Consider the following 26,953-nt stretch of genomic DNA (forward strand, 5'->3'; position numbering starts at 1 on the left):
TTTCTGGTGAATCCTCTCACTACCTCCTGCACCTCTGGCTGTACCTCATTTCTGTATGCATCAGTAAATCTTGAATGAATGAATAAAGGCCAATGTGAGAATATCTTGGGATTCATGGGCCCCCAAAATTCTGTTTGTACATTCATTTTATTGGGAAGATAGTCCTTATCTTATTTCAGACACTAAGAAGCCTATATCTAAAACAGAATCTGCATCACTGGTTTATTTTTTGTTATCCTTGCAGTGCATAGTGTTACTAGGAACCATTTTCATGTGGTGATACCAAAAATGAAAGGCATATATCACACTAAATAAAGGAGTTCCTATCCTATTACTTATTGATATGAATTTCTTTCGATTCCTAATTACACTAAATTCCTAAGTAACTCAAACTGAAGAGCTTTATGGCTGAAATGACTGAATATTCATTCAGGAATGAGTGACTATTAGTTATAACAGATAAAATCATATATTCCAAAACAGTCCTTACCTTCAGACTGCATTTGCTGACACTGGTGACTTCATGTTATATTTGCTAGAAGTCACTAAATGTAACATAGCAATTTGATTTCCTTGCAGAGTACTGCTGTCTCATTGCTGTCATTGTTAATGACTAAGATTATTCCAACTCTTTGGTTTTTGCCCAATTTCTTCTCCAATGGAATCTTGGTAATGCTATAAATACCCTTCTCTTCTATTAATTAATAATCAAAACATGATTTCTTTAATTTATATCTTTTCCCTTTCCCTACTTTATCAATGCAGGTGACAGGAAAACTCTTGTCTGCTAGAAGTCATTCCCTTTCCCTCTGTTTTGCTTTCAATCCTAGGAAGTTCAGTGACCTTTTTTGAGTATAAATGACCAACCGCCGTGCCACCCATGTCTTTTGGTATAGCAAAACATTTGCATACTTTACAAATTAGACAATGAAAAATGGTCACTTTGATTCTTAAGCTGACCTAGAATACAAAATCAGAAATCCTATAGATGGTAAAGCTACCTATTTCTGTTTTTCAGTATATGTTGTAGAAGTCATATATACTCTTCTGTTAACTGATTGCATTTTACTTAAGAGATAAAACTTATACACTTCCAAGAATATACACCAGATTTGGGTTTATGTTTTTGGATAAGAGAAGTCTACGGAAAAAATCATGTGTTTCAGACTTTCTGCTTGTAAGTTAATCTTTTTTAGTAACACAAATGATATAGTGAACTATTTTTGTAAATGTCTCTCTTTATTTGAAGGTCATCAACATTCCATAATTTTGTCAAAATTGCACTGACCAAAAACCCAAAAAAAAGACCAACTGCTGAAAGACTTCTGACTGTAAGTCATTGAAATTGTAAGGGAGTTTTCTGTAGTCAGACAGTAATTAGACATATCACTCAAACAAAAGTATGTAGGTGTTTTTAATATAAAAATGTTAAGTGATTTCTTACTGTAGGGATCAGCAAACTTTATGTCTAATAGATACAAATATTTAACTTTGTGGGTCATACAGTCACCATTGTAACTACTCAATTTTGCCCTTGTAGCACAAAAGCAGCTTTTAATAATACACATTAATGTGTACGACTATAATACCTAGTAAAACTTTGTTCATGAGAGGCAATGCGCTGATTTTGCTCATGAACTGTAGTTTTCTAATCGCTGCCTTGAGAAAACTTCAAAATGTTGCTGTCATCTAAAATTAATTGCTTTCCTTGTTTTCTTAGGTAAATTTATAGAATACTTTCTCTGTATATATTTGTACTTTTTTTATTAGAAAAACATGAAAACTTTAAGTGTCATAAAACTTAATGTCTTGGCCCTCCCTGGTGGCGCAGCGGGTTAAAGCACATCATTGAGAATCTAAGGCTGCTTCCGCATGAGTTCGATTCCCGCCTGCCCCGGAGGTGACCACATGGTGTGGCGGATCTCTCCTGACCCGCCCGCTGCTCCCCTCAGCAGTGTACTTCATCTGTCTGCCTGTTCTGTACCCCACTCTGTCTCTGGTGAAGCCTCTCACCGCCCCTGAGCCTCTGGCCTGTACCCCTGTTCTGTATGCACAAATAAATCTTAAAAAAAAAAACAAAAAACTTAATGTCTTTACATTAACAGCTTTATCAAATTAAATATATTAATGTAGAATAAACACCCTTTTTTTCTCATTATGATTATTTCCTATACCAGTGTACTTATTTGCTTATCACTGTAATAACATGAGTAAATAAATGTCATTGGTAACATTGTAATTTTGCAATCTAATATAGTTTAGGTAGATTTACACAGAGAATTTATTACATTATAATATAGTTATCCCACAAAGCCATTTTAGTTTTATCTAACTATTACAGTTATATAGCTTTATAACTATAAAACTTATTTCTGTGAATAGTAGATTTTCTCATTTGTGTTGGGATTCCCAATATGCTTATCTGTAATAGCTACTGAATGGAAAAGTACAAAAAAAATTTTCTGTAAATCATTGTAAAAGCCCTGAAATTTTGGTTTTTTTGTTTGTTTGTTTTTACGTAGCATACTTTCGTAGGGCAGCCAGGTCTCTCTAGGGCCCTGGCAGTTGAACTGTTGGACAAAGTGAATAATCCAGACAACCACGCTCATTATTCTGAAGGAGATGATGACGACTTTGAGGTAAGGAAGTATTTACAACTGTTTGATATGGTCTTAGACTTTGCTTTCCAGTTCACTCTTCAGTTAATTAAATAAGTTTCAATGACAGACTAATTGACAATGTAAATTCTACCTATCCTGGATATAATTGCTAATTGATGCTTTTTTTATTGTAATATAATATTTTTAACTGGTTGATATATATTTTTTACTGTAGTTGTAGAGTGAAGATTATTGTTCTTCTTAGCATTATATTATTTTATTTTATTTACTGGTTTGCATGAAGATTTTAAGAGTTAGCTGAGATTAGAATCAGATCTCTCCAGAAATCAGAAGTGGATATACTTTTCCTTTTCCCAAAACTTTTCTGCAGAGGTTATGTGTGTATATCAAGAACAACTACTTCCAAGAAAATGAAAGTTTTAAGAACATTACTTTAGACTAAAAGAACAAAAGTTCAGCTGTAAAACATTTGCTTATTATCTTCATAAAAGAGACTCCCTGGAAATCTAATTGGCCTTTTTTGTAGTTTCTCTATAATAGAAATCATTAACAGAATACAAATATTTTTAAATTGAGGTTCCTATAGAAAATTTTACCCTTTCCAATACTTACTCAAAATTGTTATTCTTACATAACTTCAAGTAGAACTTTTCATAACTATGCTTGCCTTTTTTGAAAATAATATAAAATTATTTGAATATATCCTTAACAATACAACTTCTCTACTTCAGCCATCATTCACAGATTTGTGATTAATAAATAAGACTGTAATTTCTTAAATTTAAAAAAAATTATTAGGTATGAGGGATTCCGGCTCAGTGCCAGGTCCCTGGTTATACCTATATATAATACAAGGCTAATTTTCACCAGTGTCACTTCCTCTCCTTTTATGATTCCTTTTTCTGTGTGTCTCTAAATCTATCTGTTGTTTTTATGCATTTCTTTCCCTTTATAGCTCTATCTTATGCTACAACTGTAGAACTAAACTTTATTATTGTTTATTGAAGGAAATTTTCTATTTTTTAATTAAGTTTTAAATAATAAAATATAAGTATCATGATAATTGCTAACATTCATTAGATAGTCAATGTGTACCAAATATTGGGCCAGATACTTTTCATGTTAACTACTTAATACTGAAATAGCCCTGTGAATAGGGTACTGTTGCTATCTAAATTTCATAAATGAGGAAACAAAGGGAAAAGAACAGAAGTAATTTGCCCAAGATCATATGGCTAGTAAATAGCAGAACTAGTATTTGAATCTAGGCAAACTAACTCTGAAACCTACTCTTTCAATTAATACAGTGAATATATACAAGATTTCTGTATATATACAAGATAATCTTTAAACAATATTTGAAAAAACTAACCTTTGTTCCTAATTGTTTAGTAATTAGCATACTGCTACATAGTAGGTACTCACTTGTTGAATGTTAATGAAGTTTGTTTGAAAATATTGAGTAAACTAGCCAAACACATTTACAGACTTGTGATTAATAAATAGGATCTTAATTTCTTACAAATAGAAAAAAAAGGTTAAATTAGTGGAACTGGACATTACTTTTTTGATCCCTCAATTTCATTGGTTACAAATAACTAAACTTTTTATTTCTCACTCCACTTTACTGGGTTCCCAGATTCACTCTACATGTTGAGTTTTGTCTTTTTGTTCAGTGATACTACCATAATCTTCAGTTCTTGAAGTGTAAAACCTTGTACCAGGTACACAGTGGTATATGAGATTGACACTTCCTGTTCATATGCTATGGTATGGGCTCAACAGAAATTCAGAAATACCAATAAGTAATTTACAGTTGTGAAAACTATTATACCATGGGAAACATAAGGTGGTTTGAAAGCATATTATAGGGACAAGAAAGGACTCACTTTAGGAGCAGTATTTATGGTGAAACTGTCTTCTAACCTGAAGATAGAATTAGAGAAAGAAAACAGGCAGAAGTAATTTTTTTTTTCAGGTCAAAGTATTTTGATCAGAGAAAGTAATTGTTTTCTTGAAAGTTTAGATGATGAAAGAGAAACCATATGCTTGAGGAAATGAAAAAAAGGTTAGTCTCCTTAGAACAGAAAACAAAACAAGGAAGGAAGTGATAAAAGATGAGGTTATTGAGCCAGATAGTAGCCATTTCAAACCTGGTTAAAATTTGGAACTTAGGGTTAACTAAGTGCAGCTAGGTAGGCTGTGACATGAGCAGATAAGCATTTTGTAAAGATCTCTCTGACTTCAGAATGGTGACACTATTCATTAAACTCTGTTAAGAGGCTGCTGAGGTTAGTCAAAATAGAGATAGTGATGTTACAGTGGTAGAGCAGGAACGAGGAGTGACATGTAGACTAATTTGTAATTTCATGAGAGTTGGTGCTTATATGAAGATAGACAACAGAAAATGTAGGATTAAAAACAGATTGCTGCTATACCCACGTAAGTACAAAAGTGCCATTTATGTTGAGATAGGAACAACTAGAGTAAAAATCTAGGTTGGGAAGAAAGATGAGTTTAGTTCTACATGTAATAATTTTCATATTATATAACATTCCAAATGGAAGTATTATAAAAGCTAAATATTATATGGTTTATCACTTGGTGATAAAAGTTTGGACTAGAGGTAATAAATTGTGGAGGCAGTAGATGTAGCATGAGCGCCCAAAAGAAGCATGTAGAATGAGAAAGAGGATGACCTCGATCAAAATGATGAAATTTATTCTAGAATTTAAGGATCAGATAGGCAAAGAGGAAAAGGAAGTTGATAAGGAACTTTAAAAGAAGGAAGAAAAGTGTCAAGAAGAATACTGTGTTGGAAATTAAGTTTTAAAAGTCTGATCACACCTGAAATGTTATACTGTTGAAAATTTTTTAGTGATTTAAAAATAATATTTTATTTAAAAAATGACTTTGTATTTGGATGGTGTATTTAATTATTAAAGTAACTTCAGATAGTGGTGGTGAAGCTAGATTGGAGTAGTTTGAAAGCTAACTTTAGTAATTTATTTATGAAATAGGGGGATAATAGAATAGTAACTAGAGGAAAAAGAGTTAGCAGATGATTTATTTTTTTGTGGGTGGGAGGAAGTAGGAACAGACTGAAATTCTTTGGAATTTAAATTCTTAGGAAAAAGACAATGTCATGTCATTACCCTTTCAGTCATTATTAGTTCTTTACATTAGTTGACAGTGTAGCTAAAAGCCAGTCTTATATTGATGATTTCTATGATGTAATCAGCAAGGTCATCCAAAAATGTGAAGGAAAATAGTGGAGTTGAAGAGTGTGGAGGTGTGAGGCAGTAAATAAATAGTTGGATGGAATGACTATAGAGATTTGTTTTGAGGCAAAGTTGAAGATTCAGATGAGATGAATTTCACTGTTTTCTGCAGCATAATTTCTTCTAGGAGTTATTGGTACTTACTGCACATGTAAATAAAAGGATAATTAGTTGAATTTATCCAGGCTATCAGTACTATCTACTGAAGGACAGCAGAGAAAAAGGAATTTAGGATATCAGCAAGTGATTGGTTGAAATTTTAGCCACCAGATATAAACTGGATAGGTAAATGAGTGAAGATAGATGGAATTTAGTATAAATTCAAAGGTCAAAACCAATGCCAACCTTCAGGTTGTGATCTTAGGAGAGGAGTGTATTGAAGTATGGAGAATGTCTTTAAAGATGAGGTCAGTAAACTCTAGACCAATGACTACATCCATCTAAGCTTTTGAAGTCATTTGGTATGATAGTAGAGAAAAAAATATGTGTGTGAACTATAGCTGGAAATTTCATAAATGAGAATTGAGCTGAAGCTATTGCTTCAGAAGAACAGATTATACAGAAGGGTAGAAGAAACTTCTTATCTAATTTACTACAATACTCTTACTCACTCTTCCTATATCCCATATTTCTCCCTTCCATCCTTTTATACACTTAACATATTATTCTTAAAGCTGCTTTGGTATTGCCACTCCCTTTCTGTGATATCTCAAATTTTTTTCTTTCCAGAGAAAATAAGAACACTAGTATGGCATTCAGAGCCTTTCATGATCTAGCATCACTAATCTGTCTTTCCAGCCTTGTCACCTTTTCACCTAATCTTTACTGCAGCCAAGTAATAACCAATCTCAGATCCCCATAAACACTCCACAATTCCTTTTTCTTTTTTCATCACTTTATTCATCTTCTTTATTCATATTCTTTCTGATATATAAATGTGGAAGCTGTCTAAAATAATATTGTTCACTATTGTATATCTGATGCCCACTTGTCCTTCAAGGCCCCAGATTAGATTACAGCTGTGTCATGTCATTACCCTTTCAGTCATTTCTCCTTCTGGCTATTAATAGTAATCTTAGTGAATGGCATTTACTACTTTCTAATCTTAGAAGTATTTGTGTGCTTTATCTTCCTAGACTATAAACTTTGGGAAGATATTTGTCTGACTTTCTTTGAATCTTTTCAACATTTTATGCAGCTTCAATGTAGAATAAGTGAATTAACCTTCAAAGTATCTTAGTGCTCTTTGCCTTTTTTATGTTTATCTTATAATATATTAGCAAGTAATCATATTTGTCAGTAAATGATCATTTAATTCAAGAGAGAACGTTTAGCCTTTAATCACTGAAATTTTTAAAGTGTGTATATATTATGCTTATATTCACAGCCCCATGCAATCATTCGTCATACCATTAGATCTACAAACAGGAATGCCAGAGCTGAACGGACAGCTTCAGAAATAAATTGTATGTGTTTGATATACATTTTCAATTGGTGGCTTTGGAGGGTTGAGCTGGGTCTTCGTATACTTTGTTTTGTGGAATAATAAAATATCTAACCGAGGCGACATGCTTTAACTTATCAGAATGCCTCTACGACAGGGGTTGCTTTTTACTTTGTAATGGAATTTACCCTGTATATAATCAGTTTTTATTTTCATTTATGAAGGTAATACGTACCCATTGCAGAAATTTGCAAGAGGAAAAAAATAGAAAATCTACATTGTCCATGATCACGTTACCCAGTACCAACCACAAATAATATTTTGTTGAATTTCCTTCATGTTTTTCCCATGTATATTTTCACATGGCTGAATTTGTATTATGTATAAAATCCTACATAGCCGAGAAGTATTTGCCATGTATTAGCCTATCTTTTCAAAATGTTTTGTTTAATGATTGCATCCTGTTTCATTGAGTTGATATGTTGTACAACAGTTTCCCATTACAGGATGTTTGGATTGGTTTGGTTTTTCTTTAATCAGGTTAATATTATAATGAATTATTTCTAAAATGTGTATTTCAAAGGAGAAATTAATTTTTATTCAGTAAATCTCTGAGTTAAAAATTTTGTATCAAAAGTATTTCTGACATTAGCCATATTATTTTAGAAAAACTGGTTTGGAAATTTATAGGTATAGTTGTATTGACTTAATGCATACTTGTTTTTAAAAAGATCTAAAGTAGAATAAAGTAAGTTATGAATAAAAAATTTAAACCACAACAATTAAATATTTAGGCTAATTAGAATAATTGAAGATGTGCATTTTTTTAAAGTCTGATTTTACTTGTCCCCAAATTATTTCTGGCTTCTGGATACAGTTTTGGAAAGCTAAGTTCATGCAAAGTTAGAATGTCTATCCCTTATCAGCTGTTTCAGCGAAGCCTTTTCGTATTTAAGCTTATAACCCTTTTGTTAGGACCCTGATTGCTAATATGTCCTTGTGCTTCCTTCTTAATATAATCTCAAGTGACACTCTGCACTATAAATACCTGACAGAAGAAGTAGCAAAGTTGATAACTGCATTATAAATCTATCTTCATTATTTTGTATGGCTGTGTAGTATTCAATTGATGTAGTCTAAGTTAAGCATCTTATGTAGAAAGCTTTTGGATTTTGTGTCATATTTAGCAAGGCCTTCTTCATTCTACAGTTATCAAAGAATTTTTCTATAGTTTCTTCTTCAGTTTTCAATTTCATTATTTAAAATCTTTTTTTTATTTTTGATGAATAAGGTATTTATTTGGTAGCAAGTTTGGCATATGAATTCAACTTTGGTTTCTCTCTGACTGAATATTCATTGTTTTCAAAGTTATTTACTAGAAAGTTAACCTTTTCACTGTTAAATTTTATATGCTACCTAATGCCCACATATATTTTCAAACCCTTTCTGGAACTTTTATTCTATTGGATTAATATGCTCTATCATATGTTGATAGCATATTTTCTATTATTATATCATCATAGTATTTCTTAAAATCTGTTAGGATTAATCATCTTATACCCCCCACTATTCATTTACATACCTAGTCGCTATTCTTTTATTATATTTGTCTATTGCATTTTCCCCACTTAAACTTAAAAATAGCTTATCCAGTTTAGAAAAACTTCAGTGTTTTTAAGGAGCTTCACTCATTACTTTATTAGCTTTGGTATAGCTGACATCTTTATGAGTACTTCAGAGGTAAGTTCAAGATATAGCTCTTTCAGAAGTAAACCTGAAGTACTATTATCTTCATAGAGTGAATGCTATGGATTCAGCTACCAGACAGAAATGATAAAAGGTGAAGGTTATTTTATTGGTGTTATGTCTTAATTTTCTCAAGTACTCTTATATGTCTCTCAGGAGTGTTTACAGCTTTGTTTTTGTTTGATTAACAAATTTTTTTGATATACCTAGTTATATATATTTTTAATTTAGCTGGTAACTTACAGACAGTAAAATGCTTAAGTGTATGCATGATGAGTTTCTAAATTTGAATACACATAAAACTTCTTCCAGATCAAGATATAAAACATTATCCAAATCTTTAAAGGTTTTTTCAAGCACCATCTTTTCTGTTGTTCTATGTCCTCCAGCATTTCCACTATCTAGTCTAATCACTGTTCTAAACTGCTACAATGAATTGGTTTTATTTGTTTTTGAACTTTAGGTAAATGGGATCACATATGTTTCCTTTTTGACTGGTTTCTTTTGCTCTGCATTATAGCAGTAGTTCTTTGGTTTCATTATAACATACTGCTGGGTTATTGGAAAAGTTATAACACCAGAAAAAATTCATCATGACTTTTCTGACAACCCAGTATTTCATTGTATGATTATACTGTAATTACAGCCTTTTTTTTTTTTTTTTAAATTGATGGGCACATGATTTGGTTCCAGTTTTTGGCTGCTAAGACTATTGTAAGAATTCCTAACATACACATGTAGTGGACATAAATAATTATTATGATCATGGCCTAGTCTAAGACCATTAGAGACAAATGTATGGTCCAAAATAATAGGCTCACTGACTCTGCTTTGAGAGAGAACACATGGCAGAGGAAGTGTGAAACATCAAACAAAAAGAATAGAGTAGGGTACACTGGAAACTTAAGTGACAACTGAAATAAAGTAGGAATATGTGTGAAAGTCTACACAGAGACCTGTTTCCTTGAAATCCTAAAATATTGTATTCAGAAACCCTTAATTTCAAGTATATGGGTTGGGAATTGATGATGCTTCTCTGTATCAGTTACTTAGACCTTCCAGGCAAGAATGGAGTGTTTCATTCTAATGACTATATTTAATAGAGCAAAGTTTCTAAGCATCTAGGATTTTAGAGAATGTTTCTCAGTAGAAAATGAGTAAGTAATGCAGAAGGGGGGGGGTCATCGTGTAATTCTTTAGATATGTAGCACATCCTTGGGAAGAATATTGTCTCTTGCTGACTTTGCATTTGGAGTTTGTTTTCTCAGCCTGATGAATGACAAAGCATATTTCTTTCTTAGTCTCACAGTCTTATTTTTTTAACTTGTCCTCTGAAAAATCACTTAGCAGTTGAGTTCAGTTACTTAGGAAACCAACTGATTACGAGGAATTGGCACTAAAGGTTAAGCTTTCCCCAAAGAAGTGAATGCAGCCCCAACAATTTTGTGATTTTTAGCTGATTCACAATGAGTCTTAGTAAGCAAGGATGAAAGCTGCAAAGGACAATATTAAGAGTAATGATTATCAACTCTTTTGTCATTGGACATTTAACCTTGTTTCCATATCTTGGCTATTGTAAATAATGCTGCAATTAAGGTAGGGCTGTATATATCTTTGTATTAGTATATTTGTGTTCTTAAGTAAATACATTTTAATTGATTGAGAGGCCTTCACATAGTTCTCCATAGTGACTACCATTTTACATTTCCACCAAGAATGTAAAAGAATTCACTTTTCTCCATATCCTCTTTAACACTTGTTTTTTTCTCTTGATGGTACCCATTTTAAGAGTCATTTATAACAATATGGATGCACTGACAGTATATTATGTTAAATGAAATAACTGACAGAAATACAAATACCATATGACTTATCTATAGACTATTAAACAAAACAGATGAATAAAATAAAAACTCTTAGATACAGAAAACATACTGGTCATTACTTGAGCGGCAAGAGCTTGACAGATGAAAGGGGTAAAAGTAGTCACGGGTATATGATGATGGATATTAAAGTACACTTTGGTGGTGATCATGATGTAGTATTTACAAATGTAGATTCACAATGCTGCATACCTGAAACACAAAATATCATAAACCCATATTATCACAATAAAATTTTGTTTTAAACAAATGGATACTCTACAAGTTTCATATTGAAAAGTTAGTAAGTGTAAACAATACAAAACCTTTAACTGACAAAGAGGGAAATAAATGTAGCTAAGAAAATAAAGAACTATTGTTGGCTTTGTTGAACAGTATATAACTCTTCTTTTTGCAGTCTTCTACTTGTGGTAGTTTTTTGTTTTTTTTTTTTTTTTATCCAGTTTGAGATGTCTTACTACAAACAGTCTTGCATTGATTTAAGATTGGCCAATGTCTTTTTAATTGAGAGGCATAAATAAAAGGTTCAACATCCTGATTGCCACTGAGATAGTTGTCAGTACTACCTGGCAAAATTCTGTTTATTGAGGTTAGAGAACAGTTTTCCAGAAGGCATTTTCTGAGTTTTAAATCTTGAGAAAAGATCATTTCAAAGGAAGCATTTCTTGGACATGTTTGAATATATAAAACTGTATATACTGTATAGGTCTCAGTTTTTACTAGACTGTAATATTGTAGAGATTGGATTTGGGAGCAGTATTCCCTGATATGTGAGATGCTCAGTTTTTAATTCATTGGGAGAAAGTAATGTGCTCCTGAGTGCGTTAACCTCACTGTTATTCAGATCAAAACAAACAAAAGCACTTTAGTGAGAAAGCCTAAGGATTTCTGAGATTTTACCCAAAGTAACTTTGAAAATTCCATGTCCTTTCTGTCTTACCTGAAAACTGAGGATGATAAAGTGGAGACTTTGAGTAGTATATGTCTTCAAACCCTGCAACCGAAGATAAGAGAATATGTTTATTTAATGAGAAAATTAATAAGATTTCCCATGTAGGGAATACAAACTTAAGCAATTACTTTCACTACTGTTAAAGTTGGGGTATTTTCTTGAAATAGACATTTAATTTATAACCAAAACAAAAACCTTTGTTGACAGAAAACTTTATGAAATTTTACCTGAAGTAATACATCTTTTTGTTCCTCTGCACCATGACATCAACTAGGATTGAAAAGAGAGACAGACAGACAAACACACTACATAGAAAATTTTCAAGTATATCACTTGAATCCTTAATAGATACTGTATTATGCAAACTTTTGTGGGTTTGTTTTACTTTGGTTTGTGTTTCAGCAGTTTGCTCTTGTGCCTAGATGCTTTTCTTACTGTTTGTTCTACTTTAGTTTCTTATAAGATGATATTTTTCACAAAGTTTAGAATCATTGTCTATTCAGATTTTCTCTTCTCTTTCTTCTTCTGGATTCCAGTTAGACCACTAGTAGTTGTTTCACAGGTCACTCAGGCTCCCTTTCCTGCATATGCAGATACAAGGTTTTTGTGCTCTCTGTAACTTACCAATAGTATCTGTTACCTTGACACACATTCACTCATCATCTATAGGGTTTAGTCTGCTCTTTAAACCCATCTGTGAATTTTATTTTCTGATCCTGTATTTTTAGTGCCTAGATTTTCTTTTTATATGTACACATATATTTATATAAAAGTTACAGTATACTTCTGTACTGTGACTTTCCATCTGCTCACTTTTATGTTCGTCTTTTCTCATAAAATGGTAAACATGTTTACAATAGCTTTTTTAAAAAATCTTGTGTTAATTTCAATATCAGGGTCATCTCAGTATTTCTATTTAATTTCTTCAACTGGTTATGTTTTCTATTTTCCTCCTTTTTTTATTTCCACCTAGTTTTTTTTTATTGTATATTGGATATTATTATACAACATTGAGCATCTGGATTTGTCCTCTTTATTCTAAAATATATTTGAAGAGATAAGAAGTCAGCTTGATCCTTTCAAGGTTTGTGTTAGGTTTTACTGGAATAATTATTAGCAAATATTTTCTCTAGATAGAAACTCAGATCTATCTTTCCTGGTATTGTTTTATCACAAAAATCTGCTTATAGCTCAAAACATTCTCTTGGCTATTTTCTGATACATCTTGCATAATCTTGCTTTATTTATGAGCACCTTAGCAGAAGACTTTCAGGAAACCCTCTTCATATATTTAGGAGTTTCTTTTTTATCCATATTTCTCATTTCTGGTATTCTGCCCATAAAATTCCCACTGTCTGCATCGCCTCAAATTCTAACCTTTATTTCTGCAATCAATGAGACTATCCCCTTTCTTGAATCCTGGTTTGGAAAATCACCATTAGACAGAAAGCTGTGCTAAATGTGGATCTTACTACCATTTTCCAAATCTCAAGGGTTATGACCCTGTGGTATCCTTATCCATTACCCCAAAATAGTGTTTATTATCATTTGAACACACACACACACACACACACACACACACACTTGGGTTGTTCATATGTAATCATTTATAGCAAAAGGGTAAGTCTGGCTCATTACTTTACTGCATCATCTTTTGGAATAAATCCAAAGGATCTATAGAAGACCTTCCTGCTTTTGAAAAATTCATAAGCCAGAGACTCAAAGTTACTGCCGGGATTTCTTTAAAATAAAACAAAGCAGGCCCTCCCTGGTGGCACAGCAGGTTAAAGCACTGCACTAAGAAGCTTAAGCCACTTCCACATGAGTTCCATCCCCGCCTGCCCCAGAGGTGACCACATGGCGTGGCAGACCTCTCCTGACCGCCTGCTGCTCCCCTCAGCAGTGTACTTTGTCCATCTGCCTGTTCTGCTCCTCACTGTGTCTCTGGTGAATCCTCTCACCCTCCACATCTCTGGCCTGTACCCCAGTTCTGTATGAATAAATAAATCTTTAAAATAAATAAGTAAATAAATAAAATAAAACAAAGCAGTTTCAGGTCCAGACTATGACATAGAACAACAATATTGAAGACTCTAGAATTCTGTGCTATAAATCATGGTATAGTAATAAAAGGCTAGTCATATGCATTTTTTTAAAGAACTGCTGCCCTTTCATATTAAAATATCATAAATGTTTATGATATAAATAAAAAACTCCCATTTTCAATCATGATAATGTTATTTTGGGATGCAGCTGATACCCTGCTATATTCTTAATAAGATTTTTGGAAATAATTTTCTCTATGGTTTATTTAAGTCTTAAAATGAACTAAATACATGTAATTCTTATTAATATGATAATTTCTATATTTGTACCTTTTAAAATTCCTTTTTGGGTCTGGTTGTCAGTATTTTTATTTTGTGACCATGAAAACCTATTTTAACTAGTTTTGTTTCAAATGTGTAATATGGTTCTTCAGGAATCACAGAAGTGGCTCTTGAATTAAGATTTTTTGGAGTTAAGAGATAAGTCACTAATGAACAGAAATTTCATTTTAGATTTTTTTTGGATTATTGTTTGGAATGTCTTCCAATCATTTATTGAAAAATTTATAACTTAATATTTTAATGTAATGAATTATTTAAATGCTTTCTATTATCTTATAAATCTTGTTTATAAATGTTTTTAGGGGTAAGAACAACTGGATCCTTTTTTAGTACTTTAAAAGAATACTTCCTTGCCAAGATTTTACTTAAGAACGTTGCATGTTGAGCCTCCCTCATGGTCAAAGGGTTAAGTCTCAGCACTATGAAGCTTTCAGCAGCCACTGCAGCACAAGTTCAATCCATGACCAGGGAGGTGACCCACATGGCTCAGCAGACCTCTCCTGTCTTACCCACTATTCCTCTCATCAGTGTAATTCCATAGATCTGCCTCTTATACTCCCCACTCTTTCTCTGATGAATCCTCTCACCCTTCACTTCCCTCCAGCATACCTCTGGCCTGTGCCCAGTTCTTGGATGCATAAATAAATTTTAAAAAAAAAATAATAATTTATGTCTTTATGATGTGAGAATATTTAAAATGAGATTTTCCAGATCTTTTAGTCACATTAGATTTTTGAATTTTAAAATTCTATATACATCATGATAGGTTTAAAAGCCTCCTTTTCTCTTTCAGAACATTTCATATAAAAGAAGTTACTCTGGATATTAGAAATCAGTCTAACTAGGCTAAATGAAAATATTCAGCAAAACATGATATGGTATTTCTGATTATCTAGTTTGACAAATATTATTTGGCCTTTTTTAGCTCATCTATGCCATAATTATAGCTTAAGTTAGCTTAAAACAGAGTCTGCAACCTCAATAGATAAAAGTCTTTTAAAGTGTTTTCTTGGTCATCCTTTTTTAATTTTTTTTAAATCTCTTGTACTGTTTGATTTCCTGACTCCATCCAAGAATTATGTAAAGATATTAGGAAGATATTGAATTATTACATTCTTTTGATAAGCTTAATAAAGGGATATAATTGGAAGAAAAATAAGTACAAAATTTTCTTTTTCTTTCTTCACTCTCCCTTCCCTCTTGATTGTCATTACATTTCCAAAATAACCCTTCAAAATTGAGTTTATATATGTCATTTATATATTTTGCAGTTGACAAATTACAATTTGAACCTCCTCTGAGAAAAGAAACAGAAGCACGGGATGAAATGGTAGGAATTGTGATATTTAAGGTATTTTACAGTTTAAAATTTGAGAAAACAGTAAAGTGTATTTTGATGAACATACTCTTTTAAAGCGTTAATTCTGGTACTGTATTTCACATATCCAAGTTTTAAAAAGCTTAAGTTAGGTTTGATTTGAATATGGTACAATATAATTACAATTTTAACTATTTTTCACTTCTTAGTCTTTTGAAGAATTTCCTTGAAGTTAATGAAAATATGGAATTTATTTAGCTTTAAACTCTCATGGTCTTTTTTCATATCAATTCTATTAAATTCATAGTAAATTTTATGTTGCCTACCAGCTTTTAAAAGTATTATTACGTTAACTTTTCTTATGCATTGCTTTTATTTTGGCATTACTATTTTAATAACCCTTTCTTTATCTGAAAGAAAAGTAATAAATAAGTCATAACTAGAATCACCTTAGCATCACTTTTTTTGTATGCTTCAGTAAAGGTATAGGGTAACTGTCTTCTGTTAATGAATCTCTTCATCCTTAACATTTAGATATAGAGCTCTACTTACTGTATATTTTTGTATGGTAAACCCTCAATTTCCATGCTAGCAGAAAAAAATAGCAGCAATAAATTAACGAGAATTTAATAACATAATTATACACCATGGATAATTAATGATTTTATGATACAAATAATTGAAAGTTTTTTCTTCTTGTTTTAGAATGTACTAGCATGCTAGTGAAGAAGACTTGTCACATTTGAATCTATATTTAGTATGCTTATGAAATCTTTTAAGTTTATCTACTGATAGAGTCTTGAGTCATTGAAGCAAATATGTCAAGTGATAATAGTTCTAACTGGAGAATTAAAATATTAAAAGCCAATATAATTAATAATATCACATAGAATATTGTCGTTAATCAAATGAGGTGTTATAATACTAACATTTTAAACAAAAGTTATAATACTGTTTTCACAGGGAATGTCATCAGACCCAAACTTTGCATTACAATGGAATCCTTTTGTTGATGGTGCAAATACTGGCAAGTAAGTTATTTTCTAATTTAATGACTATATTTTATTTGATTATGTAAGAATATTATTGAGAATGGGGAAGTGATTTATTGTAAAAATTTTAAATTTCATCTTTAAAATGTTACACTATACATTGATCAGTGTAAAATTTCTGACTTTGAATCTGGGATTGGCCAACTGTGGCCTATGTGCTAAATCTAATCTACTCACTATTTATTGTATAGGCCACAAGCTAGAATAATAATTATATTTTGTAATATAAGTTAAATGTGAAAATTATGTAGTTTAAAACGTCAATATCCATAAATGAAAAGTTTGTTATAATACAACCATATTCATTAGTGTATTATTTGTCTATGGAGGTATTCACACTACAACAAAAGAGTTGAGTAGTCATACTCACTGAATGGTTTATAAAGGCAACAATACCGTCAGGCCCTTTATAGGAAAAGTTTGCCAATTCATGAAAAAGAATACAGTCTTTGGGACTAGAACCTAAGAATCTTGAAAATTTCCAATTGATTGTAGTGATTATGAATAAATATATGGAATCAGTGGCTTAAGTCAGTGATTCCAAAACTTTGATGTACCTGAAGGACCACATGGACAATCTGGAAATCTTGTTTAAATGCAGATTTTATTCATTTATAAAAAAGTTTCAAGATAATGCCTATGTTGCTGATCTGTGGATCAAACTTGGAATAGCAAAGGTTTTGATGATAATAGCCATTTGAATCTGTGAGTTCCAACTCTAAAATTCAATATTTTTTATTGTTAAGTATAATTTAATTTTTATTACATATAAAATATAGGGAAGCATAACCATAAAGTAAAAGGACATTGTATTCACTAATAAAATCTTTATATTATATTCATGCAAATGCTATTTGATAGAATAATTTCTTAGGTCTTCCTGTAGGCTTTAAAAAATATGCTTTCTGGTCTTTTTGTTTTACATCCTTGAATATATAACACTTTAATGAACATTTAAATCATTGTTTTATGTTATGTCCATTTATTACCATCTAAGTCACATTTTTCTCATTGTATTAGATCAACCTCAAAACGTGCAATACCGCCTCCCTTACCTCCTAAGGTGAGCTACTTAAAGATTTTGAACAATAAATTCTTCCTTAAATAATAAAATAATTACATTTGAAAAAAAAATATTTGAAGTAACATTGATTTATAACACTGTATTTGATTTAGGGGGATAGGTCCACATCTCATCAGATTTCTGTTACCACACTACCCCCACCATCAAGGCAATCCATAGTCCTTACCCTGGACCACTGAACCCCCTTGCTGCTTTATTTCCCTGACCCTTCCTCTCCCACTAGTAGCCTCATTTCTGCAGTTGTTTGTAGAATTTGTTTTGGTTAACTTTTTTGGTTCCTTTGCTTTTTGTCTCAATATTGCACATATGAGAGAAATGATGCAACATTTATCTTTCTCTTTCTGACTCATTTCACTTAACATAGTTCCTTCCAGTTTCATCATATTTTCACAAATGGCAAGATTTCCCTTTTTTAATAGCTCAGGAGTATTCCATCTTACATATATGCATTACATCTTATTCTGTTCTATTATTGCTCAGCAGTTTAGTTGTTTCCATACTTAGGCTACTGTAGATAGTGCTGTAATGAACAAAGGAGTGTGTACATGCCTTCAAGTTAGTGACTTTATATTCTTTGGGTAGATGGCTAGAAGTGGAATTGCTGAATCATGTGGTAATCCATTTTTAATCTTTTTGAGAAACCTTCATAATGTTTCCATAGCGGGTGGACCAGTCTACATTCCTACCGGGAGTGTACCAGGGTTCCTTTTTCTCCACCCCTTCACCATCATTTGATATTTGTTTCTGGGTTTTTCTGGATTGACTTTCACTGGAATTAAGTAGTATTTTGTTGTGGTGCTAATGTGCGCTTCTCTCATGATAAGTGCAGATGAACATTTTTTTCATGTGTCTGTTATGTGGGTTTGGCATATATAAATGGCCTTTATTTGAAGAAGTGACTGTTTAGCTCTTCTGCCTTTTTTTTTTTTTTTTGAGTTGGTTCTTCGTTTTCTTTTTGTTGCATTGTATTTCTTTATAGATCTTGTATATTAGCACCTTAGCAGACATCACAAATATTTTCTCCCATACAGTAGGGTGTCTTTTAGGGTGTCTTTTGTTTTAATGATAGTTTCCTTTACTATACTGGAGCTTTTTAATTTTATGAAGTTACATTCATTTTTATCTTTGTTTTCCTTGGCACTGGAGTTGAGTTCCACAAAACATCACTAAAGCCAACATTGTGGAGTGTTTTGCCCATTTTCTACTATGTATTTTGTGATTTCCATGCTAACTCCCAAGTGTTTAATTCATTTTGAGATAATATTTTGTGTATAGTCTGAGAAGTGGTTTAGCTTGATTTTTTTTCTGCATGTAGCTGCCCAGTTTTCTCCTCACCATTTCTCCATTTTTCATACCATACTGTTGGTTCCTGTGTGATAGATTAACTGGGCATATTACTATCGGTTTATTTCTGAATTCTCAATTTTATTCCATTGGTCTTTGTGTCTGTTTTTAGTCCAATACCATATTGCTTTTGATTACTACAGTTTTGTAATAGAGTTTGAAGTTTGGGAGATGATACCTCCATTCCTCTTTTTTTTTTGTCAAGATTACTGAAGCTATTTTGGGGCTTTTTGTTCATATAAGTTTCAGGATTGCTTGCTCTATTTCTTTAATGAATTTCACTGAAACATTGATAGAGATTGCAATTGATTTATATCTTCTTTTGGGTAAGGTGGGCAGTTTAACAATGTTCTTTCTTCTAATCTATGAGCAAAAAGATCTGTCCATTTCCTTTTGTTTTCTATTTCTCTTACCAGTGTCTTAATTTTCAGTAAATATGTCTCACTACTTTGTTAGTTTACTCCTAGGTACTTACTTTTTGATGTTATTGTAATGTGGTTACTTTCTTGATTTCTTTCTCTTCTAGTTCATTGTCTGCATATAGGAAAGCAACAAATTTTTAAAATATTTTTTACATTAGTCTTTATTTCGTACATTTTTTTTCATCTCAGCTGTAAACTCTGTAGACTTCCCACAACCACTTCACCCATGTGCCATCACCACAGTCCCATGTGCTCTTCCCACCCCCATTTTGGTCCTGTTGCCCTCTCCCCCATAGAATGTCTCTGGTTTATAGTGGACATTTTTACTTAATTATAGTTGCTTTTTTTCCCCTCCTAATCCCTACACTCCTGCTATGAGTGAAACCATTTGGTATTTTTCTGTTTCTTTCTGGCTTATTTCATTAAGCATGATCTTTTCCAGTTCCATTCATGACGCCACAAATGGCATGAGTTTATCTTTTTTGATTGCTGGGTAATATTCCATTGTGTATATTATACCACATCTTCTTGATCCAGTCATCTATTTTTGGGCATTTGGGTTGATTCCATATCTTCCTTATTATAAATAGAGCATCAATAAACATCAGGGTGCAGGTATCCTTTTGAATTATTGTCTTTGCGTCCTTTGGGTATATACCTAGGGATTGCTGGATCATATGGAAGCTCCATTTTTAGCAGTTTGAGAAGTCTCCACACAGCATAAAGCAACAAACTTTGGGTTTTTTTTTCTGCTACTTTACTGATTTATTGCTTCTAATATTTTTTTCATGAAGACTTTAGGGTTTTCTCTATCTGTATATACGTGTGTGAGAGCGAGATCTGAAAAAGTGGTTTTACTTCTTTTCCAGTTTGAATTCCTTTTATATCTTTCTTTTGCTATCTTGCCCTAGGTAGGATTTCTGTACTATGTTGAACAGTAGTGGTAATAGTGGACATCCTTTGGTCATGTACCTGAACTTAGAGGAAAAGCTTTCTTTCAGTTTCTCACTATTGAGTATCATGCTTGCTGTGGGTTTGGCATATATAAATGGCCTTTATTATGTTGAGGTATGTTTCTTTACTAGGTAAATTTTTTCTTATTAAAAATACTTAATTTGTTAAAGGATAAATACAATTTTCTTCAAGAAAGAAGTGTGAAGATTTAAAATGTAAACTTTTCATGAGAAACAATATTTAGTAGCTATTAGGAAAGGCAAAAATAGGTTTTATTATTTGAGAAAATACTTGACTACACAGGAGATACAGTTCATCAACAATCATGATTTTACTATATGACATTTCAAGGGAGATATATTTCATTAAGTCATTTTTCTTGCTTGTTTAGAATTACTAAATAGTTTGTGGATAATAAACGTAATTCTATTGGTGATAAATTTTGGTCAGTTTTGAGTTAGAGCTGATTAAAAAATCACATGTCAAGTTCATATTTGTGTTAGACAATAACTCAACTCTTAATTATTTTTGCTTAATTAACCCAATGAAATGAGCTAAATAGAAGGGTGGAAAAATGCGTGTCCTCTACCCCACTTAAGTCTTTGATACTTATTGGTAATGGAATAATACTGATTTTTATCCAAATTTATTAAAGCAATTTTTTGTCTTATTATCACTAGCCAAGAATAAACAGTTATCCTGAAGACAACCTTCCAGATGAAGAAAAATCATCAACTATAAAACGTTGCCCTGATTCAGACAACAGAGTTCCCCAAGTTCTCAGAAGACAGAGTAGCCCAAGTTGTGGTCCTGTAGCAGAGATTTCCTCTATTGGTATGGCTAGCAGTATTGGCAGTCCTGGAGTGCATACAACTAGATACTGTGATCTAGGTAAATGAGTAAAAGTGAAAATTAAACAGAAAACTATTTTATTCCTATTAAAATTTTTTTTTCCTCTGTCAGTCTTATCGCTAATTAGAACTTTGAGAAATTTTTTTAAAATTCCACAGGCTCTAGACTGAGTCAGATTCAACCCTTATTAAATCCCTTACTAGATATAATAAGATTTAGAAAGATGAGTAAATATCCCCTACAATAATTAACCGAAGGCACTAAAGACAGGAAAGAACATGGGTTCTTGAAAATTATTAAAGGGCATGGTGGAGCTGGTACTGGCAGGTTGTCTTGTAGAACAAGAAGGGATAAACAAATGCACTGAAGCATTAACATCTAAATTAAGCTGAAATACAGTCTAATGTAGGACTGTGAGCTTTTGAAAGATATATACTGGAAAATAAGCTTAAAAATGTAGATTGACATCAATTATGCAAGGCCTTTAATGTCAGCATAAGTAGACTAGATTTCATTTTACTCATCACCTTATGGAAAGACATTTATAGTTTACATGGATTAACACCACAGCTAAAGATGCAGTCCTCTACTACAACATCTAAAGAAACGCACCAAAGTTGCATTATCTCATCTGACTCTAGAGATTATTTCCCATTAAAGGAGCACCCAATTAGAAACAAGGTCTGGGGTAAAGGGGAAATTTTTTTTTTTGTAAAGATTTATTTATTTATGCATACAGAACTGGAGTACAGGCCAGAGGTGCAGGGGCGGCGAGAGGCTTCACCAGAGACAGAGTGGGGAGGCAGATTGACGAAGTACACTGCTGTGGGGAGCAGCGGGCAGGTCAAGAGGTCTGCCACACAAAGTGGTCACTCTGGGGCAGGCGGGAATTGAACTCATGCGGAAATGGCTTTAGCTTCTCAGTGCTGTGTTTTAACCCGCTGTGCCACCAAGGAGGGCCAGGAAATTATTTTTTAAGAAATACTTATTTCTATGGTCATTCAGCAGTTATCTATGATTCTCTTTAGGAAATGGTGATGGATTTTCAAAACTGATTAGTGAAAACACAGAAGGATCAGCACAGGCACCACAGTTACCACGAAAAAAGGACAAACGAGATTTCCCTGTAGGTATAACAGGCATTTGGTGACTAGTTGGGTTTTTTTTTGTTTTGTTTTTGTTTTGTTTTTGTTTTTTGTTTTTTAAATAATAGCTTATTTTTACATCATTTTGTGCATTTTTTCATCTCAGTTGTAATCCCCATGGGCTTCCCATCACCAAATCACCTATCTGCCATCAACATTTGGTGACTGATTTAATGAATACTGTAATTGTCATGTAAAGAGCATACTGTTTAATTCAAGAATTTGAATAACAACTCCAGATGTGTAAAGGGTTTTTTTTCTTTATTGAGACTTAAAAAGAAATCCTACAGTATTAAAAATTCTTTTTCCTACAGAAACCTGCTATTAATGGCCTTCCACCCACCCCCAAAGTGCTGGTAAGGAATCTTTTTTATGTGAACCACTTTCTATATTTTATCTTCTTAGAAGCAGCAGTAGATTGTTCATTTGTTAGCAAGTATCTCGAGCCATTGAAAGGAAAGATACCATAAAATAAAGTCTTTAGTACATTTGGATATAACTTGAATCATAATTCATTCTACTTTGAATAAATTGTTTGGAATTTGCAGAGTTTTATTTGTCATGAATATTGGCATTTGTAGCCTCACATAACTCTCAAAGGCCAATTTAATTTTAATGATATTATTAATAGTACTGTGTCATCTTATTGTGTGTATTACTGTCTTTTGACTACCAAAGTCATTTTCACATTGGGCTCTACACAAAGAAAAGAACTATAGATGCTGTCTCAACACTTGTTCTCTGACTCTTCACTAGATAGTATCTTTTAGGTTGACTAGCCATTCATATGAATTTATAAATGGTACTCTTTTACTTCAAGTCTAACAGAACTTTTTTGTCTGTTACCACTAAAATTATTGTTATTAAAATTATTACTGTTACTCAGTAAAATTATCTGTTAGTAGAGAAATGCAGTGACTTAAAGTCCTTAGAATGTATAATTGATGTGTATAGATGTTTTTAAAAAACTGAATATTCTTGCTCTAAAATAGATTACAAAAAGGAAGATATAAAACTGTTTTGATAGAAGGAGTTTAGTTATATCAAAATAGGATTTTTGTTTTATGATGTTGCCATAAGCATATGCAAATAAAAGTAACTTTAGTATTTAATTAATAATCTTAGATGTTTTCTAGCAATATGTAAAATCAATCAAGTCACTATTTCTTTCCTTATAAATAAGATGGGAGCGTGTTTTTCCAAAGTTTTTGATGGTTGTCCTTTGAAAATTAATTGTGCAACTTCCTGGATACATCCTGAAACAAAAGGTAAAATTCATAAAATTTTTAAACTACATTTTCAATAGATACTTATTGTGAAAAAGAAATCTTTATGACTTTAGAGATAATGGCATAGATACCAGAAACAAGCTCAATAAGTAGTCTAAAGACAATACTGGGACAATTAATAATCTCAATCATTTAAGTCAATAAATTAGGTAACAGTATTATTTCAGTGTTAGTTTCCTGACTTTTATCTCTGTACTATGGTTATGGTTATATAAGATCCCTTGTTTTCTTACCCTCATTTTGTTTTAAGAACTGCACATTGAAATACTTAGGTGTAAAGAGACATGTTTCTAACTTAAAATATTTTAAAAAATAAACAAATGTGTATATGGAGTGAAAAAGGATAAAGCAAAAGTAGTAAATGTTAATATTTATGGAATCTCTGTGAAGGGTATTCAGGATTCTTTCTACTGTTGAAAGTTTTCTGTAAGTTTGGGATGATGGCAAATTGTAAAACTTTTTTTTAACTGAAGACGATATATGTTAAGTGAGAACATGTATTATATCGATGCAAAGTTGGTATCAATACATCTGATACCACATTGCTATGTGACTGTGATTCTCAGTATGATCATTTATAATAGAAATCCTCTTCCTTGTAACCAGAAAAAGTGCTTGGCAGTCCACAGATAGTGTTCAAGAAATGTTTATTTCCACTGCAGCATTTGGAAACAATGATTATATGATTATTAATTGTTCATATATATTAATTAATTATTTAAAATATCACCTTAGAAAGCATAACAGAAAAAATATTTTTAACAGTGAGAAATATTTATTTGTAACTCTTTGATTTAATTTCAAACTTATAAAAAAGGTAAAAAAGCAGTGTAAGAAACTCCTATATGTTTAGAGCCATCTTTGTTTCTTTTTCTCCCCATTGTTTTACTATTCTTCATCTATATGCTTTTTTTCTGAATCACTTCAAAGTGAGTTGTAAACGTGCTCTCTCCCCTCTTAAACTTCAGTTGTATTTCTTAAGAAGAAGAATCATTTCTTCTTTATCACTGATATACTAATTTCTAGTCGACAGTTCCATATTTAAAGTTTATTAATTTTCCCTGTAATGCCCTGAACCATCTCCCCTACTGCTTTTTTTCCTCCATTCCAACATTCAATTCAGGAGCACATGTTGCATTTAATTAGTCTAGAACAGTTCCTTAGCCCTTGTCTCTCTTGATCTTGAGACTTCTAAACCTACATATTTTGCAGAATGTCCCTTAATTTGGATTTTGTGTAATGACTCCTCATGTGTGAATATCACTTCTGTTGTGTTTTTCTTAGTGCATAATATCAGGAGACATACTATATCACTTTGTTCAGATATAATGCTATAGTGCATAATATCAGGAGACATACTATATCACTTTGTCCAGCTGGTTAAGATGCGTTCATTGGCTTTGTCCCCTATCAAATTCTGTACTTCCCTATTTCTAAATACATGTTAATGAAACATATTTTAAGTGAATAAATATAATTAAAATATCTATTGACTGGATAGTTGTCAATTATATCTAGATTAGATAGATACTGATTTTGTCTAATTAATATACATTTTAGTTAATAACATGTACTTACTATAGAGATATATTGAGACTATGTAAGTATCTTCTTGCTCACCCCACTTTCACCACCTAATTTTAGCATCCATTGGCAACCCATTGGCAGCCCACTGACATCTGTTGACAGTTCCCCTTTTTCATTTATTCACTTATATGATTATAGTTTAAATTTATAAATTCTTTTTTATTCAATGAAATATGACCTATTTAAAAATTTATATATATATATATATATATTTTTTTTTTATGTCATTCTTTTTGTATAATGCCTTTTCCTCTCAGGTGTAGTCCCTCTGTAAAATTCCCACCACCAATTCACTCATGCACTGTCTCACTTCTTCTTCTGTTATGATCCCTTTCCCTCCCCCTGCAGAGTATCTGATTAATAGTTTCCTATTAATTTTTCTTTTTTAATTTATTCTAATTTTTTTCTGATCCTTTATTTGGTTCCCCTGCAGTACTCCTATAAGTGAAACCATCCAATATTTTTCTTTTTCTTTCTGGCTTATTTCACTGAGTGTAATCTGTTCTAGCTCCATCTGTGTTGCCGCAAATGGCATGAGTTTGTCTTTTTTGATCACTGAATAGTATTTCATTGTGTGTATATACTATATCTTCGTGATCCAGTCATCTATTTTTAGGGTTTGGTTTGTTTCCATATCTTACCTATTGAACATATTGCTTTAGTAAACACAGGGGTGCAATATCTTTTTGAATTAATGTTTTTGTGTTCCTTGAGTAGATTCCTGGGAGTAGAATTGTTGGGTGTGATCCATTATTCATAATTATTTACTTTACCACTAGTTTTCCCAGAATTTATGAGCAGTGTAAGCTTCTGTGCCTTTTGTTTCATATATGCTCCTCAGTTTCTGAGCATTTCCATATTTTCTTGGACAACAAAATTGCAAGGCTCATCTTATACTTTACATGTCCCAGACCTGGAATCATTCTCTCGAAAAGGTCCTGGTTCTTTTTACTGGAAAATAGTATTTAGAAACCAAGATCTGGTTACTAACTGTGTTTATTATTTCAGGTGTGTTATGGCTTATAACTTCTATTTAGTTTCCTTGTTCAAGGACTATTTGATATGTTTTGCAAAGATATATACCTTAAATTTTAAAATTTTAGAATATGAAAATGACATTGAAAGGAAGGATTGTATAGTAAGATAAACACCAAAGTAAATATATTTGCTCGTAAAAGTAACACTTGGGAAAGGTAGCATGAATTTTAGAAAATAATTTTTCTTAGAATACACTATTTAAATCTTAATACCAATCAAACCATTATTTTTATGAATGGTTTCAGAAAAAATGATAGTAAATTCTGGTGATTTATCTCAATTATTCTAGATCAGTACATTATTTTTGGAACTGAGGATGGTATTTACACATTGAATCTCAATGAGCTACATGAGGCAACAATGGAACAGGTAATTGGTCTTGGCTTTTTACTCAAGAACCTAGTTTGGGTAAATTGAATAAAATAAATACCTTAATTTTTTTTTATTTTTTTAATTACTACAAAAGTTTATTTTTACATCATTTTGCACATTTTTTTTTTCCATCTTCGATTGGAAATCCCGCGGGTTTCCCATCACCAAATCACCCGTGTGCC

The 26,953-nt window shown here is 32.0% G+C and overlaps 1 protein-coding gene across 1 annotated transcript in view; it reads left to right on the plus strand.

The window, feature by feature from the left end:
* The window catches only part of MAP4K5 (mitogen-activated protein kinase kinase kinase kinase 5), a 93,658-nt gene that overhangs the window by 45,840 nt on the left and 20,865 nt on the right, over positions 1–26,953 (plus strand). Inside the window, exons 12-22 of the mRNA XM_004681882.2 lie at positions 1,250–1,331; positions 2,523–2,639; positions 7,290–7,368; positions 15,586–15,644; positions 16,596–16,663; positions 17,705–17,747; positions 21,169–21,322; positions 22,369–22,466; positions 22,800–22,841; positions 23,669–23,753; positions 26,689–26,768. Coding sequence (XP_004681939.1) covers positions 1,250–1,331; positions 2,523–2,639; positions 7,290–7,368; positions 15,586–15,644; positions 16,596–16,663; positions 17,705–17,747; positions 21,169–21,322; positions 22,369–22,466; positions 22,800–22,841; positions 23,669–23,753; positions 26,689–26,768 — 907 coding nt within the window. The remainder of the gene's footprint in view (positions 1–1,249; positions 1,332–2,522; positions 2,640–7,289; positions 7,369–15,585; positions 15,645–16,595; positions 16,664–17,704; positions 17,748–21,168; positions 21,323–22,368; positions 22,467–22,799; positions 22,842–23,668; positions 23,754–26,688; positions 26,769–26,953) is intronic.

This window comes from Condylura cristata, unplaced genomic scaffold (assembly GCF_000260355.1).
Source record: "Condylura cristata isolate star-nosed mole 26May11 unplaced genomic scaffold, ConCri1.0 scaffold00013, whole genome shotgun sequence".
Lineage (NCBI taxonomy): Eukaryota > Metazoa > Chordata > Mammalia > Eulipotyphla > Talpidae > Condylura > Condylura cristata.